This window comes from Rhinatrema bivittatum, chromosome 1 (genome assembly GCF_901001135.1).
Source record: "Rhinatrema bivittatum chromosome 1, aRhiBiv1.1, whole genome shotgun sequence".
Taxonomy (NCBI): Eukaryota; Metazoa; Chordata; class Amphibia; order Gymnophiona; family Rhinatrematidae; genus Rhinatrema; species Rhinatrema bivittatum.
This window is the reverse complement of record NC_042615.1, coordinates 101360199-101381015: the sequence shown is the minus strand read 5'-3', so window position 1 is coordinate 101381015 and position 20817 is coordinate 101360199. Positions and strand designations below refer to the sequence as shown.

The window sequence follows — 20817 nt, the reverse complement described above, 5'->3', positions numbered from 1 at the left end:
TGCTAGTAATAGCAGTGGCTATTTTCTAAGTCAACTTAATTAATAGCAAGTAATGGACTTCTCTTCCAATAACTTATCCAATTCTTTTTTTAAACCCAGTTTGACATGGGACAGGACAAGGTTTTCTTGCTAGAAGTTCAAATTCAGAAATTAGTTTCAGGTGTGTCAGTTGATGAACACTCTACGCCCGACGATGTGGTCCTACTTACAAGTACTTGGCTTGATGGCAGCTACCCTGGCAGTGGTGCCATGGGCGAGTGCACATATGTGTCCTCTTCAGCGCTTGCTGTCTCGTTGGAACCCACAGTCTCAGGGCTATTTGGTTCGGCTCCACTCTGATCTCTCTTACAGTGATGGTTGCAGGAGACTCATTTGAGAAAAGGAGTTTTTGTCCTCCTCGACTTAGTTGGCACATGACAGATACGAGTCTCCAGGGTTGAGGAGCTCCATGTCGAGCTGAGGGCCCAAGGGAGTTGGAATGCCAAGGAGTCCCACTGGAACATCGATCACCTGGAAGTCCAGGTGGTCCTGTTGGCATGCTTGCAGTTCAGACACAGGCTGCAGGATCAAGCAGTCTGAGTGATGTCTGACAACGTGACGGTGACCTACATCAATCGCCAGCGAGGAAACGAGCCAGCAAGCATTTCAGGAAATAGATCAACTTTTGGAATGCGTGGAATGTCATCTACAGATGATCTCAACCTCTCATATTGTAGGAAAACAACGTGAGAGCGGACTTTCTCAGCAGAGGGAGTCTGGACCCAGGAGAATGGGTGTTGACTGCCGAGGTATTTCATCTGATTTTGGATCCTTGTGGCCTTCTGTTTCTAGACCTGCTGACGGCTTCTTGCAATGCACACGTTTCTCGATTCTACAGTCGCAGGAGAGATCCGTGGTTCTCTGGGCATAGATGCTTTTGTACAAGAGCATGGCTGGAAGACAAATTGCTTTATGTCTTTCCTCCGTGGCCATTGCTGGGCAGGATGATTTGCAAAATTGAAGGCCACAGGGAGCTAGATCTCCTGGTGGCACCTTATTGGCCCAGGCATCTGTGGTATGTGGATTTGCTAAGACACCTGGTGGAGACCCCTCTTCGGCTTCCGTCGCGCTGGGATCTGTTACAGCAGAGTCCGTTCTTCACAAGGATCCGACTTGGTTCTGTCTTACAGTTTGGCCCTTGAGAGGGCCCGCCTGTTGAAGCGTGGGTATTCTTCTGCAGTGATTTCCACCTTACTTCACGCTTGGAAGTTCTCCACTTCCTTAGCCTATGTGTGGGTTTGGAGAGTATTTGAGGCCTGGTGTGAGGAGCGTGGTGTTCTTCCTCGTTCAGTTGAGAATTCCACTCATTCTGTATTTTTTGCAGGATGAGTTGAATAAAGGATTGGCCCTTAATTCCTTGAAGGTGCAAATTGCGGCTCTTTCTTGTTTCAGGGGTCCTTGTCATCTTATCCTAATGTGGTTTGTTCTTAGAAGGGAGTGAAGCATCTTAGACCTCCTTTGTGGTTACCGGTCCCCTTTTTGGAGTCTTTACTCGGTGCTTGATTTCTTGGCAGGCCCTACGTTCCAACCGCTGCGTAGCCTTTCCTTGCAGTTATTGAACTTGAAGACAATGTGCCTGGTGGCTATATGTTCTGCGCATTGAATTTCTGAGCTGCAGGCCTTGTCTAGCTGGGAGCCATTCCTATGGGTGACTCCAGTGGCGTTGCAGCTGTGTACTGCTCCCTCTTTCTTGCCCAAAATGATGTTGGTCTTTCATTTGAATAGGTCCATCTCCTTGCTGTCCCCGGATAAGGTCAGGGATGCAGAGGAGTATTGCCTCCTGCGCTCCTTGGATGTCAAAAAAACTTGCCGTGCGTTATCTGGAGGTTTCTGAGCCTTTCCAGAAGATGGATCGCCTGTTTGTCCTCCATGGTGGGAGTAAGCACGGCGCTTCGCGGGCTACCATAGCTCGCAGGATTAAGGAACCGCGTATGTGGATGCTGAAAAGCCGTTGCCTATTCAGGTTAAGGCTCATTCCACTAGGGCCCAGGCAGTGTTATAGGCGGAGGTTAGATTGTTGTCTCCATTTGAGATTTGCCGAGCTGCAACATGGTCCTCCTTGCATATGTTTTCCAGGTTTTATCATCTGGATGTGCTGGCCCGGGATGGCGCAGCCTTTGCATGGGCGTTGTTGACTGGACCTCAGTCAGCCTCTCACCCTGTTCAGGAGTAGCTTTGGTATATTCCACTGGTCCTGAGTCCATTTGTCTACATGCTAGAAAATGGAGAAATTACTTACCTGATAATTTTGTTTTTCTTAGTATAGGCAGAAGGACTCAGCTTCCCGCCCTCTGCTGCCTCATGAATGTGTCAGTAGTCCTCCCGTGGGGTTCTGGATCCCAGGGGATTACTGGTAAGTGTTCATCCAGTCCCTAAATTGGGGTACCTAGATTCTTACATGAGTTCAGTGTTTCTTGTTGGTTGAGTTCAGTTATGGTTGACTGTTTTTAATCACATTTTTTGCTTGTCTGTCCACAGTTTATTTATTTATTTATTTAAAACATTTCTATACCGGCCTTCATGAATGGGATTCATATCAGGCCGGTTTACATGGAACAGGGGAAAACCAAAAGTAAAATAAAACCAGAGTAAACATAAATAAGAAAGGTCGAAAAATCAAAGTTACAATAAACAGGGGTATTGAACTTGGGAGCTAGTGTAGCTAGGAATAAGTGAAGTAGGAGTAAGAGCGATAGAGATTAACTAGGTAATTATCATATAATATGTTATGAAAATATGTAATATAATATGTTGCTTTTGAAGAGAATACTAGCAGGCTGGGATCACTGCAGGAGTGTATATTCTGTTACATCAGCTTGCTCCGTCTCCATCTGCAGGCAGGGGAGCATAATCCACTGGTCCTGAGTCCATCTGTCTACACTAAGGAAAACAAAATTATCAGGTAAGTAATTTCTCCATTAATCTTTCAGGTTGTAGGAAACAGTCAGTGGAAATGAAATTCGGTTTGTATATTAGCTCATGTAGATCCTTGATCTTACCTCTGAAATGTGCATAATTTTGTTTTTAAGATTAGTGGTTGGCATTTAAAATGTGCCCTGTTGATGGCACACTTTTAATTTCACGGCATGTAAGTGATAGGAATTATGTCTTCTTCATTGTGTGTTGAATACAGCATGGAGTGTTCTGCAGTCTGGAGGTTCTGCGCTGGATGCTGTTGAGAAGGGCTGTGCACAATGTGAGATTGCCCAGTGTGATGGCAGTGTGGGATTTGGAGGAAGTCCTGATGAACTTGGGGAAACAACTTTGGATGCCATGATAATGAATGGGTAAGAAAAGGGAACTCTAGTTTGTGCATATTTCCATGTCAGCAGTACACTTCTTTGCTAGCTGAAATATTATGGTCATGTTTTAAGTTAAGTACAGAATTAACAAGCATGGTTGTATGGGCTTGAAAATATTCAGCTGAATCATTGTCATTCAGTCCCCTAAGGCAGCTCTTCTCAACTGATGTCGCCAAACACCGGCAGGTGTGTCGCGTCTCCCGGTGTCCCACTGCCCTTTACACTTCCCTTCTCCCTTTTTCCAGCCCCCGCGGGCCAGTTGAAAGCCTCCTTTCTTCCTACCCCCATTGCCCTATGGGAAGCCTCCTTCATTCTACCTGCCCCCGCGCAGGCCAGTCGGAAATCTCCTCCCTTCTATCTACCAGTGGGAGTAGGAAGAAGGGAGGAAGCCTTTGATTGGCCGGTGAGGCAGGCATCGCCTAATCCGGGGGTGGGATGGGATGTTTGTTCTCCATGGAAGGAGTAAACGGGGTGCTCCGTCTTCGCGGGCTAACATAGCTCGTTGGATTAAGGAGGTGGTCATGGTCATGTATGTGGGTGCTGGAAAGCTGTTGCCTGATCAGGTTAGGGCTTAATTCACTAGGGCTCAGGCAGTATCACAGACGGAGGTTAGTCTGTTGTCAATATCTGCCGAGCTGTGACGTGGTCCTCCTTACACACTCTCTTTCCAGGTTTTATAGTCTGGATGTGAAGGCCTGGGAAGATGCAGTCTTTGCATGTGAGGTGTTGATTGTGCCGTGGGCAGCCTCCCACCCTGTTGGGGAGTAGCTATGGCAATTAATAATGGTCACCTTGGTCAATCAATAATTGCCATGTGGTATATCCCACTGGTCCTGAGTCCATCTGTCTACACCAGTGGTTCTCAACCTTTTTTCTGTCGGGACACACCTGACAGATGGTTCTCATATGCGTGACACACTGACCCATGATCGTCACGGGGCTAGATGTAAAAGTTCAGTTTGCATCCACGGGAACCCCCCTGACCCACAATAATGGATGTAAAGCAGAATTATGACATTCCCCATACAACTCACCCTACAAAAAAGATATTCTGGTTCTGGTGTCATCTCAGTAACAGCAACTCAAACTCCTACTACTTCCAGGCTCAATAGCCCTACTTATGAAAAGACAGCAGTTTACCACCAATGCATGTCCTCTTGAGAAAACACACCAAATAAGACTGATAAAACTCTTACATGCTAGTAAAATATTTCATCTCGGTAACAGACACAGAACCGACCTAACATACTCCCAGGATCTGTAGTAATGCACATAAACTAATCCACACACATTTACACTTGTATTATGGAATACACTCAAATAGGAGCAACCCTATCTATGAAAAGGCAACAATATAAATATTAAATCAGGCCCTAAAAACCAATACACCTCTTATTAGGAAAACAGAACTAGCAAGCAGCTATAGATCCCCACACAGAAATAATTGTAAAACTATACTAATAAGCAGAATAAATGTTTCTAAATAGCTATGAACAGAATAACATCCAACAATTAAAAACTATTAAAAACTATTAAAAAATTCTCCAAACACCAATAAAATATTTCAAAAAAAGCAGACACATCACATAATATTAAATAATTAAAATGGCAGTCAATCAAGAAAAATAAACTTAAAAAGCCACCTTTACTTACCCCCTCCAGCAGCTCTCCTGCTCCTCTTCCATGCAGGCCGTAGCACACAGCAGAAGCAGCAGTAGAGGCTAAGCTCTATACTCATGGTCCTCTTCCTTAGTGCCCATGTCTCTCACACACACACCATACCAGTCATGCCCCCATGACCAGTTTCTGTCTCTCACTCACTAATCATCTCCCAGTCTTTGACACACACACCAGTCACCTTCCTGAACAGTTTCTCTCATGCCATACACACACACACAGGCTTCCCACTCCCGTGTTCTACTTACATATACGGGCTTCTCACTCTCATAATCACTTTCTCTGTCTCACACACACTCACCAGTCTCCCATGCTTGTTCTCTCCACATGCACAGGCTTCTCATTTCTATAATCACTTTCTTTCTCTCTCTCTCTCACACATACACACACACCAGTCACCTGATCTCTCTCATGCATACACACACACAGGCTTCCCACTCCCATGTTCTTTCAGATATACAGGCTTCTCACTCCCATGCTGTGTCTCACACACACCCAGGTTTCTCACTCCCATGCTCACTCTTCACATGCACAGGTTTCTCATTCCCATAATCACTTTCTTTCTCACACACACACACACACACACACACCAATCACCTGATCTCTCTCATGCATACACACACAGGCTTCCCACTTCCATGTTCTGTCTTACATATACAGGCTTCTCCCTCACATGCTGTGTCTCACACACACCCAGGTTTCTCACTCCCATGTTCACTCTCTTCACATGCACAGGCTTCTCATTCCCATAATCACTTTCTCTCTGTTACACACACATACATACATACACACACACACACACACACACAAGTCTCTCTCTCATTTCCATGCTCGCTCTCCACTGCACAGGCTTCTCATTCCCTGAATCACATTCTTTCTCTCACACACACACACACCAGTCTCTTTCTCTCATACACACCGTCACCTTACCAACCAGTCTCTCTCTCTCATGCATGCACACACACACACAGGCTTCCCACTCCCATGCTCTTTCTCTCACATAATCAGGCTTCTCCCTCCCATGCTTTTTTTCACATACCCAGATTTCTCACTTCCATGCTTTTTCTCTCTCTCACACACACACACACACATCAGTCACTTCCTTGACTAATGTCTCACACTCTCACACATCAGTCATCTCCCTGAGCAGTCACTTTCATTGTCTCTCACATATACACCACATCAACTCTCTGACCAGTTTCTCTCACTCACAAACGTGCTCTCAATCATACATAGGCTGGCTGCTTCTTTCTCTCACTCACTTCCTTTCCCCCCCCCGGAGCACAAATGGAAACTGCAGCAGCCTCCTCCTCCAGCCCCCGCAAGCCAAGAAAGTAGAATCCCATCGACCGCGGGAGGCTCAAGCTGCTGCTCTCCTTTCTTGATTACCGGCTGCTTCGATTGCCCGGGGGCCGATGACGCTGCTGCTGCCGCTGCTACTTTATCACGCGGCACAGGCCGGCTCTTTCTCCTTCCCGCGCACCGCGTATCACTTCCTGTTCCGGGTCACGGGGGGGGGGGGGGGGCGCGGGAAGAAGAAAAGGCCCAGCCAGAAGTGCCACAGCTTCTTTTAGCGCCGCTGCCGTTCCCGCTGGGCTTGAACGTGCTGATAGCCCGGCGGCAACGGCAGCAAGGAAGAAAGAGCAGCGGGAGAGACCCGGAGCACGCGACACACTACCTGGTGCTTGGCGACACACTAGTGTGTCGCGACACACCGGTTGAGAACCGCTGGTCTACACTAAGGAAAATGAAATTATCAGGTAAGTAATTTCTCCCGTAAAGAAAACTCAAATCATAATCTTGTCCTGCTCAGAAATGGATACTATTCCTCTCCATGTCCCTTTCAAAGGGATCTCTATATCTATCAAGAACCAGGTCCATAACTTAGGGCTAAAAATTGACTCCTTATTATTCATAAGAACATAAGAATTGCCATACTGGGTCAGACCAAGCCCAGTATCCTGTTTCCAGCAGTGGCCAATCCAAGTCACAAGTACCTGGCAAGTACCCAAGTGTTAAATAAAGCTCAAGCTACTATTGCTTATTAATTAATAGCAGTTTAGGGATTTTTACTCTAGGAACTTATTCAAACCTTTTTTTAAACCCAGTTACATTAACTGCTTTAACGACATCCTCTGGCACTGAATTCCAGAGCGTAACTATGCGCCGAGTGAAAAAGAATAGTGCAGCTGTTCTATGCCACTTATCATTTTGGTCACACTTCTTTGCCCTTTCTCCAATGCAACTATATCTTTTTTTTTTAAATGCAGAAACCAGAATTGCACCAAGTATTCAAGATGCGGTCTCACCATGGAGCGATACAGAGGCATTATGATATCTATCGTTTTATTTGCCATTCTAGTCTTAATAATTTCCAACATTGTTTGCTTTTTGATCGCCACAGCACACTGAGTTGACTATTTCAATGTATTATCCACTATGATGCCTAGATCTCTTTCCTGGGTGGTAACTCATAAGCTAGAACCTAACATTGTGTAACTACAGCAAGGTTATTTGTCCCTATATGCATCACTTTGCACTTGTCCACATTAAATTTCATCTGCCATTTGGAAGCCCAATATTCCAGCCTTGCAAGGTCCTCCTGCAATTTATCACAATCTGAGATTTAACTACTCTACATAATTTTGGGTCATCTACAAATTTGATCATTTCACTCATTGTACCCCTTTCCAGATCATTTATAAATATATTAAAAAGCACTGGTCCAAGTACAGATCCCTGAGCCATTCCACTGTGAAAACAGACCATTTAATCCTACTCTGTTTCCTGTCTCTTAACCAGATTGCAATCCACAAAAGGACATTACCTCCTATCCCTTAACTTTTTAGTTTTCTTAGAAGCCTCTCATCCGGTACTTTGTTGAACGCCTTCTGAAAATCCAAATATTCCACATCTATCTGTTCATATTTGCCCACGTGTTTATTCATCCCTTCAAAAAAAAAAAATCTAGGAGATTTGTGAGGCAAGACTTCTCTTGGGTAAATCCATGCTGGCTGTATTCCATTAAACCATGTCTATCTAAATGTTTTGGGTATCTCCCCAACATCCTCTTCAGTAAACACCGAAGCAAATAAATAGTTTAATCTTTCTGCAATGGTGGAAAGATTAAATGATTCCGATGATCGAATTGTACAATCTTCCTATTACAGGTTACACCAGTTGTATTCATTAAAGCCTCTTCTCAATTAGTCAGATTTCTGAACAATCACCCGGTCACTATTATTGGCCTTAGACAATTATAATGTTCTCTTCCTTAGTCTACCAAGCTCGTATCTAAATTCTTTATAGTTATTCCAATGTGTTTTCCCCTCAAATATCTCTTAAATCAGACCAAAGATTTTGCTATAATTTCTGGATGGCATGATGAAACTCTTCTAAAGGGATGTCTTGCATCTACATATGTGCAGGGCCGGAGGAACAACTAGGTGAGCTAGGCCTGTGCCTAGGGCGCCGAGACTTAGGGGGCGCTGCGGCAGGCAGCAGAATTTTGAAAGGGCAAAAAGTGCCCTTTCAAAATTCTGCCAGCCCCCGACTCGCCCTGTCTTTTTCCCCCGCCCCCCAGTGCCACCCTCCCGACACCCCCTGGTGGTCCAGTGGAGGGCCTGGAAGCAATCTGCCGCTCCCAGGGCCTCGGCTGCCACTAACCAAAATGGCGCTGGTGGCCTTCAGCCCCTATCATGTGACAGGGGCTACCAGGGGGGCGTTGGGAGGGTGGCAATGAGGGGGAGGCAGGGCAAGTCGGGGGCTGGCTGCCTGCCTGCCGCGGCACTCCTTAAGTCTCGGCGCCTGGTCTCCGGCTGCACCGAACTTCCTTTCTTCGGCCACGTGATCAGCTAGACCTGCTGCACCAATCTTCTTTTGTGTGTGTGTGTGTATGTGATGTATATGTGAGAAAAGGAATGGTGCTTCTGTGTGTGTGTTTGCGGTATGTATGTGAGAGAGGAATCTGCCAGTTTAAAAAAATGAAATGTGATAATACATATACCTCACCTTTTGTGCTGGTAGCTCAACTTTTGAAAAGTTGGTTGAAAGATGAAATTACTGAACTTTAAGCATCCCTCTTCTGGAAAATAAAATTTAATAAAGTGGGTAGAGACAAATACTTTAATTTTTTTTTTTTACTTCAGTATTTAAAATGTTCATCTCAGCAAAATCACAAATTTAAGATACTGATGCCAGGTGGGGTTTTGATTTTTTTTTTTTAAAGCCTTTAGAAAATGTATCTTTTTAAATGACTAAGACTAGAATCTTACCATTTAAAAGGGAAGCTGACTAATGATGTCTTTCGGTTCCATATCTCCCATATGAATAATGATACGACTGATAGTTTGAAGAAAGACACTTGCTTTATTGCCTGAAAGCGTAAAACAAGAGAAGCTGTACAGTGTGGGTGGCTGTCCCTTGGGAGGACAGAACCTGAAAGAAGGGTGTCATTTTGCCTTCTGATAGGAATGTGGTTTTCTTATTTAACGGTTGGGAGCATCACTTTCACTTTTAGTAAAAGTGAAAAATGCTGCAAGTCTGAAAGCAAGGTGCTTTTGTGTGAGTGTAATGTGTATGTGAGACAGGGACGGTGGTTCGTGTTTGTGAGACAGGAAGGTGCTTCTGTGTGTGTGGTGTATATGTGAGTCAGGGAGGGTGCTTGTGTGTGTCAATGTGTGTGCGAGAGACGGAGCATGTTTTTGGCTGGCTTGTGGCTGTGAGAGAGGGCATGTGTGTGAGCCTGTTTGTAAGTGAGATAGAACATGTTTGTGATTGAGAGCTTGTGTGTAAGTAAGAGAGAGCGAGAGCATTGTGTGATTGAGAGAGACCGGCCAGAGAGGTGATGTGTGAGAGAGACTGATCAGGGAGATGACTGGTATGTGTGTGCTTTTGTGTATGTGTGAGAGAGAGAGACTGGTTGGGGAGATGATTGATGTGTGAGAGACAGAAACTGGTCCTGAGGGTGTGTGTGTGTGAAGAAGACTGTTTGTGGTCCCTAAGGAAGAGGACTGTGAGGACAGCTTCAGCAGCTACTGTTGCTTCTGGTGTAGCCTGCAAGGGAAAGGAGTAGGAGAACTGCTGGAGAAGGTAAGTAAAGGTGGCTTTTAAGTTCATTTTTCTTGATTGACTACCATTTTAATTATTGGGTAGTATGTAATGTGTCTGCTGTTTGAAATATTTTATTGGTGTTTGGTAAAGCTTTCAAATTTGCATGAATCTTTAATTATTGGATATTCTATTCATCAGCTGTTTTGAAATTTTTATTTGTATGGTTTTATAATTATGATTAATGATTTATATATCTTGATTTTATTGATTTGTTTCACGAGGAATGGTGAAATGTTTTGTTTTTCCATTGTTACACTGTATAGAGTCTGGCGTGATGCGTTTTACAGTTCAGTTTTTGTCTGCACATTTCTATTTATACTTTTATGTGGCTTTATTCTGTATTTGGTGAGGGTCTGTCTCTGCTCTGTGTGTGAGCATGATGAGAGATTCTGCTAGCATATAGTGACTGTATAGGGATCTATAGCAATCGGGTTTGTTTTGTTTCCTCAGTAGGTGGTGTATTGGTATTCTAGGACCCAGTGTAATATTTACCCTTGCTTTTTCACAGGTAGGGTTATTGTTGTTTGAGTCCTTGGTGTTATTACTGTTATGTTGTTATGGGATTGCAGTATAGATTTTGAGTGTCTTTTTTTGTGGGGTTTTGTGTTAGTTCACAATGTGCCTGGCAGTGGAAGGTGTTTGTGCTGCTGTTACTGTGAGGTGACACCAAAATTTGAAAATATCTTTTAGTATGATGAGCTGTAAGGGAAACATCCAAGCTCCATTGTTTGGGGGAATTTCAGTGGTTGCACAGAGTTACAGAACTGGAGGTGCAGGATTTGTATTGACATTCTGTCTCTTCCTATATATTCCAGACTTCACTCTCATAGCCATATAGAATTAGTTGAATGAGGCTATCAAATAATTTTATAGTGTGAAATTGGCCAGCTTTTTAAAATTACACAGAAGACCCTTTGGACTTTTTTATTAACACTTTTTTTTTTAATAACCAATTTTAAAGCAGGATCCATGCTATAGAAGTGGGTGTGATGAAGAAAATGTCATTTTGGCTCCCCCCCCAACCAACAATTCTTCTGTCTAGAGACACCACTGATTTTCTGTGACCCTAAGCATTAGTACAAGAAGGATTAAGGGGGGGATGCTGGAGAGGCACACAAATGCATTAGCCCCCGGGCACGGGAGACCCTTGCTACACCACTGGGTACTAGCCATATAGGGCTGCAAGCGGTGGCAAAGAGGAGTGGAGATTTGGCGGGCCGCGAGCGGTGCCCAACCAGCTCGTGACCCAGAAAACCACATGGTCGGTGGGCATGATCAAGAATGAGGTAGGAGTCTGGGGCCGAGACCTGGGGGTGGTGGCGCGACCCGGGGGGGGGCGCAAGGGAGAAGGCTCGCCTAGGGCGCCAAATCCCCTTGCACCGGCCCTACATATGTGGCCAATCAATTACCAAGCTACAGAGACATGGATGTGTTTTAGATGTAGAAGTCTACAACTACTGGTGTCCCACAGCTGGCAGAGATGGCATTAATTTTCAATTTTATAGAAGTTGTGATGGCTGGTACTACTTATGCACAAGTTTCAAACATGTTAATTCAACTCCTTTTTGTGTTCTTTCCATATGTCCAATACATACACATGTCCAATATATTTGGTTAAATTAACAACATGACAAACTGATTCTGAGGGCGTTTTCAACATACATAGGAGTGGAGATTTGGCGGGCCGCGAGCGGTGCCCAACCAGCTCGTAATATCATGACACGATTCACTATGCCCTCTCCACCAATATCATTACTGACCACTAAGACCATGATCACCTCAGCTACCCTCTCTAACTTCGAAACAACAACTTCAGAAATTGAAGCGACTCTCAAAAAAATCAAACCAGCCATGCACCCGATTGATATAATGCCAACTAAAACACTACTCTCTATTCCTACAAGAATTGCATCTCCCATTACTAACATTATAAACAAATCTATATCGTCTTGTATATTTCCAATGCAATTCAAGCATGCAATTATAAAGCCAATGCTCAAAAAAGCTGACCTGGATCCCTCAGAACCTGCCAACTATCGTCCAGTCTCGAATCTCCCGTTCTTGTCTAAAATTATGGAGAAAGTCATCAACAAACAACTCACAGACTTTCTAGATGAAAATCGATTACTCTTCCCATCACAATATGACTTCTGGAAGAACCATAGTACAGAAACACTTCTAGTGTCACTTTCTGATGCTATTCTAAAAACCCTCGATACTGGTCATTCCTACTTACTGGCTCTACTTGATATCTCCGCGGCATTTGACACTGTAAATCACGATACCCTCCTTTCCCGCCTTTCACAGATTTGCGTTGCAGGCACTGCTCGATCCTGGATCCAATCTTTTCTAAAGGAAAGGACATACAGTGTTAAAATAGACTGCCATGTATCAAAACCCAGAAAACTAGCACAAGGTGTTCCACAAGGATCTGCTCTTTCATCCACACTTTTTAACATATACCTATCTCCACTCTGTCAACTTCTGGTAAAACTAAATCTCCCACATTTTATATACGCAGATGATGTACAGATCCTCATCCCCATCAACGATTCACTATCTAATGCTCAAAAAATCTGGGACTCTGCTCTGGTGGAAATACAAAAACTACTCACTGAAAACTTCCTGGCAATAAACACTAACAAGACAGAGCTCCTCATCACACCTCACAATAACATCTCCTCCAATCCTTCCCAACACCCACCTTCGGACTTTCTCAAGTTACAGCAAGTCCGCAGCCTTGGCGTTATCATCGACAATCAGTTTTCTTTAAAGAAATTCATCACGGCTACAATCAAAAATGGATTTTACAAGCTACATACTCTAAAAAGAATCAAACCGCTTCTACATCCACATGACTTCCGGACAGTTTTGCAAGCTACAATATTGTCAAAACTGGATTACTGCAACGCCATTCTACTTGGTCTCCCCAAAAACAACATACAACCACTACAGATGCTACAAAATGCTGCAGCACGATTACTCACTAACATGCACCACCATGAACACATTACTCCTGCTCTGATGTTCCTTCACTGGCTTCCGGTAGCATCTAGGATCTTATTCAAAGCCCTTACTCTCATTCATAAGTCGATCTATAACCAAGATATGCAATGGTTCTCCGATCAGTTTATCTTCTGCACATCAAAGAGACCAATAAGAAAAATGCACCAAGCCAAACTGGCCACCCCTTCTTTAAAACACATCAAACACGTTGCTACTAGAGACCGCTCATTCACTATTGCCGGAACCAACATCTGGATCAAAATGCCCACAAACCTGCGTCTGGAACCCTGCCATAAGAAATTTAAGCAGAATCTTAAAACCTGGCTGTTCGAACAAGCTTTCTCCAAATGATCTACCGTTTCTGAAATGCCTATTACTTAACCATGTTTCCATGATCCTTTTTTTTTTCACTCGCCTAGTTATCACCGACCAATGATTGTATACCGCTGCTAATACTTTATCGGTCGCTTACCCCCCAATTACTAATATTTAAAATTGCCATTAACTTTAGAATATGCTAATCCATAGTTTAAGTGTTACTTTTTGTTAATTTGTGCTTAATTTATTTATATATATGTTATGATTTATGATCACATTATTTCATATTGTCTGTAAAGCTTGTTGCTAATTACTGTTTATTGTGAACCGAGGTGATGTTATTAACGTGCCGCGGTATATAAAAATCACTAAATAAATAAATAAAAATAAAATAGGCTCATATATTTAGAAGGATGACACAAACTTTCTCCAGAAAATCTAAAAAGGAGGTTTGCATTATATTTCAATTCAAAACAAAAGTGACATTTCAGAATTAAAATTTTGTAAAGTTTGTCTTGATGAATGATTGCTATACTTGGTAAATTTTATTTTTCTATACGATGTTTTAAAACAATGGGAAAGGTTTTCAATAAATAAAATAACTTGCACGGTGAGAGAGGTGAATCTTTATGCAAAACTATACTAATTTTCCACATAGTTGCTATTGAATTTGCCTATTCTTGCCACAGAATGTTGAAATATCTGCTGCAGGAAATCAGGGGCTTGGTTACCTTGGTTGTTTCATGTAAGTTGGTCATGGTACAGTATTTTGTTTATTTCAGTAACACAATGGAAGTTGGGGCAGTAGCAAACCTAAGGCGCATTAAAAATGCTATTGGTGTGGCTCGAGCTGTGATGGAACATACCAAGCACACACTTTTAGTGGGAGAATCAGGTACATTTTGAAAAGTTACTATTTGTTTATCCACATCTTGAAATTTATATTTTCCATCGATAAGCAGGCTAAATTAGTTATAGCGTGTGGGTATTGCCATCCAGTGGCATCAAACAGACCTCTCTTTTTCATAGTTAGTAGAGTGTTTGCTCTACTGAGCATGTACAGGAATTCCCACTCAGTTGTTGCCTTGTGAGCACCCTCGTCTTTTTTTTCGTTTGAGCACTTGTATGGGCGTGTACCTCTTCTCTATTTTTTTTTCTTAAATGTCAAAACTTTACCTTTATAATTGCCTTGCTGCCTCAGCAGCCCCCCCCCCCCACACACACAAAACAGCACTTTACAGTACTACTAATTTTTTTTTTTTTTCATTGGATTGTCTTCCATGAAGAAAGCCACAATACATGGGTTTAAAGCCTGTTGTTTGTGGCAGGAAAATGTCCATTGCAGATGGGTATGGACTCTGCTACCACTGCCTGGGTCCAGACCATGACCAAGTGGATTGTTACAATTGGGACGGATGTCCATGTTAACAGAATGATCCAGGGCCCGGAAAATAGAGGAATTGTCAGTCTTGTAAAAGTAACATAAAGTCTTCTTCTCGAAGTGCAGCCTCATCTCTCTCACCAGGAATAGAGCTAAATACTATCCTCTAAAACAGTGGTTCTCAACCTTTTTTCTGTCGGGACACACCTGACAGATGGTTCTCACCTGCATGACACACTGAACCCATGATCGCCATGGGGCTAGATGTAAAAGTACAGTTTGCATCCATGTGAACCCCCCCCCCCCTGACCCACAATAATGGATGTAAAGCAGAATTATGATTTTCTCCTTACAACTCACCCTACAAAAAAATGTTCTGGTGTCATCTCAGTAATAGCAACTCAAACTCCTTCTACTACCAGTCTCAATAGCCCTACTTATGAAAAGACAGCAGTTTACCACCAATGCATGTCCTCTTGAGAAAACACAACAAATAAGACAAACACTTACATGCTAGTAAAATATCTCACCTCATTAACCCACACAGAACTGACCTAACATACTTCCAGGATCTGCAGTTATGTACATAAACTAATCCACACACAGTTATACCTGTATTATGGAATACACTCAACCAGTAACAACCCTATCTCTGAAAAGGCAACACTACAAATATTAAATCAGGCCCTAAATACCAATACACCTTCTATTAGGAAAACAGAACTAGCAAGCAGCTACAGATCCCCACTCAGAAATAATTGTAAAACTATACTAATAAGCAGAATAAATGTTTCAAAACAGCTATGAACAGAATAACATCCAACAATTAAAAACTCATAAAAACTATTAAATTCTCCAAACACCAATAAAATATTTCAAAAAAGCAGACACATCACATAATATTAAATAATTAAAATGGCAGTCAATCAAGAAAGATAAACTTAAAAAGCCACCTTTACTTACCCCCTTCCATGCAGGCCGTAGCACACACCAGAAGCAGCAGCAGTAGAAGCTATGCTCTATACTCATGGTCCTCTTCCTTAGTGCCCATGTCTCTCTCACACATACCATACCAGTCATGCCTCCATGCCCAGTTTCTGTCTCTCACACACCAATCATCTCCCAACTAGTCTTTGACACACTCACCAGTCACCTTCCTGAACAGTTTCTCTCATGCCATACACACACAGGCTTCCCACTCCCATGATCTATCTTACAGTATGGGAGTGAGAACCCCGTATATGTATCTCACACTCACCCAGGTTTCTCACTCCCATGCTCACTCTCTCCAGATGCACAGGCTTCTCATTCCCATAATCACTTTCTCTCTTTACACACACATCAGTCTCTCTCTCGTTCCCATGCTCGCTCTCTCCACATGCACAGGCTTCTCATTCCCTTAATCACTTTCTTTCTCTCACACACACACACACACACACACACACCCCAGTCTCGCTCTCTCTCTCACACACACCATCACCTTACCAACCAGTCTCTCTCTCATGCATGCACACACACAGGCTTCCCACTCCTATGCTTTCTCTCACATATACAGGCTTCTCAGTCCCATGCTTTCTTTCACACATACCACCACAACACCAGGCTTCTTACTTCCATGCTTTCTCACATACCCAGATTTCTCACTTTCATTCTCTCTCTCTCGTCACCTCCCTGACTAGTTTCTCTCAATCACACACATGCGCTCTCTCACTTACAGGCTGGCTGTCTTCTCTCTCTCGCTCACTCCCCCCCCCCCCCCCCCCTCCCGAGCACACATGGCAGCTGCAGCAGCCTCCTGCAGGCCAAGAAAGAAGAATCCCATCAGCCGTGGGAGGCTTATACTGCTGACTCCTTTGCCGATTACCGGCTGCTTCGATTGCTCCAGGCCATGGTACTGCTCGGGGGCCGATACTGCTGCCGTCGCCGCTGCTACTTTTCCACGCGGCACGGCTCTTTCTTCTTCCCGTGCACTGCACTGCGTATCACTTCCTGTTCCGGGGCAGGCGCGGGAAGAAGAGAAGGCCAGCCGCGGGTGCCACAGCTTCCTCTAACAACACTGCCGTTCCCATTGGGCTTGAACGGGCTGTTAGCCCGGTGTCAACGGCAGCAGGGAAGGAAGAGCAGCAGGAGAGACCGGGAGTACGCGACACACCTGCCGGTGCTTGGCGACACGGTGGTGTGTCGCGACACACTGGTTGAGAAGCGCTGCTCTAAAATATCTTCCCTGTCAGTAGATAAGGACGAATCTTTGGTGTTGAGTAAGCATGTAGCCACCATGTGCTGAAGAAAAGGAGGTGCTACTTCATGCAACCCATGGAGCATTGGATACCGAAGAAGCACAAAGCTCTTGCGCATCAGCACAAGGATGCATCAGCTTCATTGGCATCATCCAAGCACAAGGCTACATATCGATCGATGCCTTTGTCCATTAAACTATGGGAAGCATCGATGCACTGTGCTGCAAATCTTCCTACGTAACTGTGTGCTGGTCAGGGCAAGTTCTTCACTGGTGGAGCAAAAGGAGATATAATTCCCCTTCCATCATGAATGTGCTAGAGCACCCTTGGTCTCAGTAACATCATCCAGAAGAGTGAGCAAACTTCAGGCTTTAGTTCATTATCCATCTTATGTGGAAGCTTTTTTTTTTTTTTTTACTAAAGAGTGGTCCTCCACACATACCTGAAATTTCTGCCAAAGATAGTATCAAGTGTTCCATATTAATCAAGTCATTGTGCTACTTAAGCTTTTTCTGAAACCTCACATAGGTGAAAGTGAGAAAGCCCTGCATAACTTGGACTGTAAACAAGCCTTGCTTACTACGAGAAGAACTGAACCTCATCGCCGGACTTCTCAAATATTTGTGTGTAATAATCTCAATAGATTGGGCATAGCCATGGCCAAACGTACATTGTCCATCTGGCTAGCAGGCTGCATTGTGCACTGTTATAGACTAGCAGGCCTTCAAACTACACACACTATCAAAACTTATCAAGTTAGAGCCATGGCTGCATTGAAGGCTCATTAGTGAGCCCCATCTCTTAGACATTTGCAAAGCTGCAGTTTGGTCATCAATAAACACCTTTGTCTCATTACTTTCTGGACAGTCTGTCAGTGACAGTAAATTTGGACAAGCAGTTTTGTGTAGCTCGTTCACCCAGTAGTCTACCCTCTGTGTGGGATCTGGGTTGCTTATTCATTAAACACTGCATTGCAGCCCTCAGTTTGGGACTCTCCATGCGTTATGGCTGATTCAACCTGCTTATCAGTGGAAAAAGCAAGTTTGCTTACTGTAAATGGTGTTTTCCATAGATAGGATGAATTAGCCATACTAAATTCCCACCTGCCTCCCTGGAAAGTCAACTTCCTCATCAGACGTAGCTTTAAAATTAACTGAGGGGGCTCACAAGGCAATGCCTGAGTGGGAATTCCCACACATGATCAGTAGAGCAAAAGCTCTAGTACCTATAAGAGAGGGGTCCATTTCAGTACCACTGGATGACATTACCCAAATGTTATGTCTAATTCATCCTGCTATCTACAGAAACACCATTTACAGTAAGCAAATTTTTTTCCTTTAATGTGAATAATTATTGTAATATCACTTTTGTATCTGTGCTGTTTTGTCATCATTGTGAGTAGCATGCAAATCACAGTAACCATCAGTCTTAAAATTGCAAAAATGAGCAGTACTAGAGTGCTCATTCAGAACATGGCCATTTCTGTTTCTCAGCTCAATTGCTGCTGCTTTTTCCATTCTTTTTAGTCTTAGTGTGTCTTTATATTGTTGTACTCCATAGCAGCCATATTCTGGGGAGGGCTCTGCTACCTGAGGCATGTAATCGAGACCAGAGATTTCGTCCTATAACCTCTTTACACACTTTCTCCTCCTCCCCCCTCCTCCGATAGTCAGGGCCTTTTGTTTTCTTGTGATGCCACAGAATTGGCCAGTCTTGGCCAAGTTGTTGCAGAAGATTGGGTGTAGTATGAAAAGTGGCAGTGGGTGGCTTTAAGCCCCCCCCCCTCCCTCCAGTGGAAGAGAAGAATTGGTGGGAGTGACAAATTTCTTTCCTTCAAGCATCCCCCTCCCGAATCCCATCACTTACCCTCTTATTTCAGGAAATAAGAGGAGGGCAGCAACCTTGTAGCATCTCGGGCCGTGACCTCTGCAGCCAGGGCCTGAATGTCGTGCTTTGAGCCACGTGATTAAAAGTGTGACTCCGGGGTCCCAGCAGCAGAGGAAGAGGACACTGCCCGAGGTGTGGCAAGACTGCTCTCATCCTCGTATCGCCTGACATGAAGGATGGGGGAAGGGGGAAAGTGAACCAGGGCGAGAGAACCTAAGGGGGGGAAGAGAGCGAAACAGGGTGAGTGAGGGGATCGGGATGGGGGGGAGAGGAGTTATCCCGGGTTAGTGATCAAACTGGGGGGGTGGGAGAATGGTCCAGGTAGAGGTAGTGAACTAGGATGAGTTGAGGGGATTAGGAGGGAGGTGGTGAACAAATGAGAGTGAAGGGATGGGGGGAAGAAAGTGAGCAGGGGAAAGTGAAGGGATCATTGTGAAAGGAGGGAGAAAATGGGAGAGACAGTGGGATGATTGGTGTAAAGCATAAATGATAGGATCGCCAAAGCTGCAAGTGGAGTGAGGAAATTGGAATGTGTAGGATTTTAATGAGATGATTGGATGGGGGTGGGGGCCTGTGGCTGCCTTTTGTCATTCATCCCATGCCAAGCATCTCTTGTCCTCCTTCACCTTCTTCCCAGTCTTCTCCCTCCACTTCCACCTTTGTCCCCAGTATTCCCCTTTTCCCTCCTCCCCATTCCTGATTCCTTTTCCCTCATTTCCTTTCCTTATCCTCCTTAAATCCTTCATCCTCTTCTCCCTCTGCCCCTCCTGCCTAAAATTACTTCATTTCCCTCCTCTATGATCCCTTTTCCTCTCAAAGAATCAAATTGCCTGGACACAGAAGTGTCAGAAAACTTTTATTTTTACAAATTAAAAAAAGTTAATTATTTAAATTGAAAATAGATGCAAAGGTATACACATTTTGTCACAGTTGTTGCAGAATCTTAAAAAAATCTGCCTCAGGAAACCATGGACTGTGCCATTAGTATTCCCCTGTCCCATTCCTCCTCTGCCGCCGTGGTTCTTCCCCTGGATGTAGCAGGAGGTAGGATAGCAGCAGCAAAAGCTTCGGTGAAACGCTGCTTCTGAGCTGTGACGGGGGAAAGGTGGGGGGTAAAAGCACTGCTATGGCAGCTTCGGGATGTTGGCATTAATGTTGCTTTGAGCCCTCCTCAGACCACTGGTTATCCCTTGGTGATGAAGAAAAAGTGTTTCATATGGACTCCCGGCAGAACTGTAAAGCAGTGGTTCCCAAACCTATCCTAGAGGACTCTCAGCCAGTTGGTTTTCAGGATATCAACAATGAATATGCATAAGACAAATTTGCATGCAAGTAGAAGGGAATATGAAATTGGGGGGGGGGGGGGAGAAATCCCTGGTTAATTGTGATTGAAGGCTCATGGTGCTGGAAAACAAGCAAAATGAAAGATTTAAGTGTAATGATTAACTGCTAGCCAAGTTTCTTACAGGCTGATACAGTAAAGTGCGCGCCAACAGAGCGCACTGTTAACCTGTCATTGGACGCGCGTTTTCCCTTACCCCTTATTCAGTAAGGGGCGGAAAACGCGCATCCAACCCGCCGAACCTAAAAGCAATAAAAACTGCTTTTCTGTGCACCCTCCGACTTAATATCATGGCGATATTAAGTGGGAGGTCCTGAAGAGTAAAAAAAAGTTTAAAAAAAAGAAAAAAAAAATTTGAAGTCGGCCGGCGGCTGTCAGGTCGAAAACTGGATGCTCAATTTTGCCGGCGTCCGGTTTCTGAGCCCGTGGCTGTCAGCGGGCTCGAGAACCGACGCCGGCAAAATTGAGCGTCGGCTGTCAAACCTGCTGACAGCCACCGCTCCTTTTGCCCGTTTC

General features: G+C 44.1%; 1 protein-coding gene across 1 annotated transcript in view; it reads left to right on the top strand.

The window, feature by feature from the left end:
* The window catches only part of AGA (aspartylglucosaminidase), a 57023-nt gene that overhangs the window by 4312 nt on the left and 31894 nt on the right, over positions 1-20817 (top strand). Inside the window, exons 2-3 of the mRNA XM_029580558.1 lie at positions 3173-3326; positions 14237-14349. Of these exons, the coding sequence (XP_029436418.1) occupies positions 3173-3326; positions 14237-14349 (267 nt within the window). The remainder of the gene's footprint in view (positions 1-3172; positions 3327-14236; positions 14350-20817) is intronic.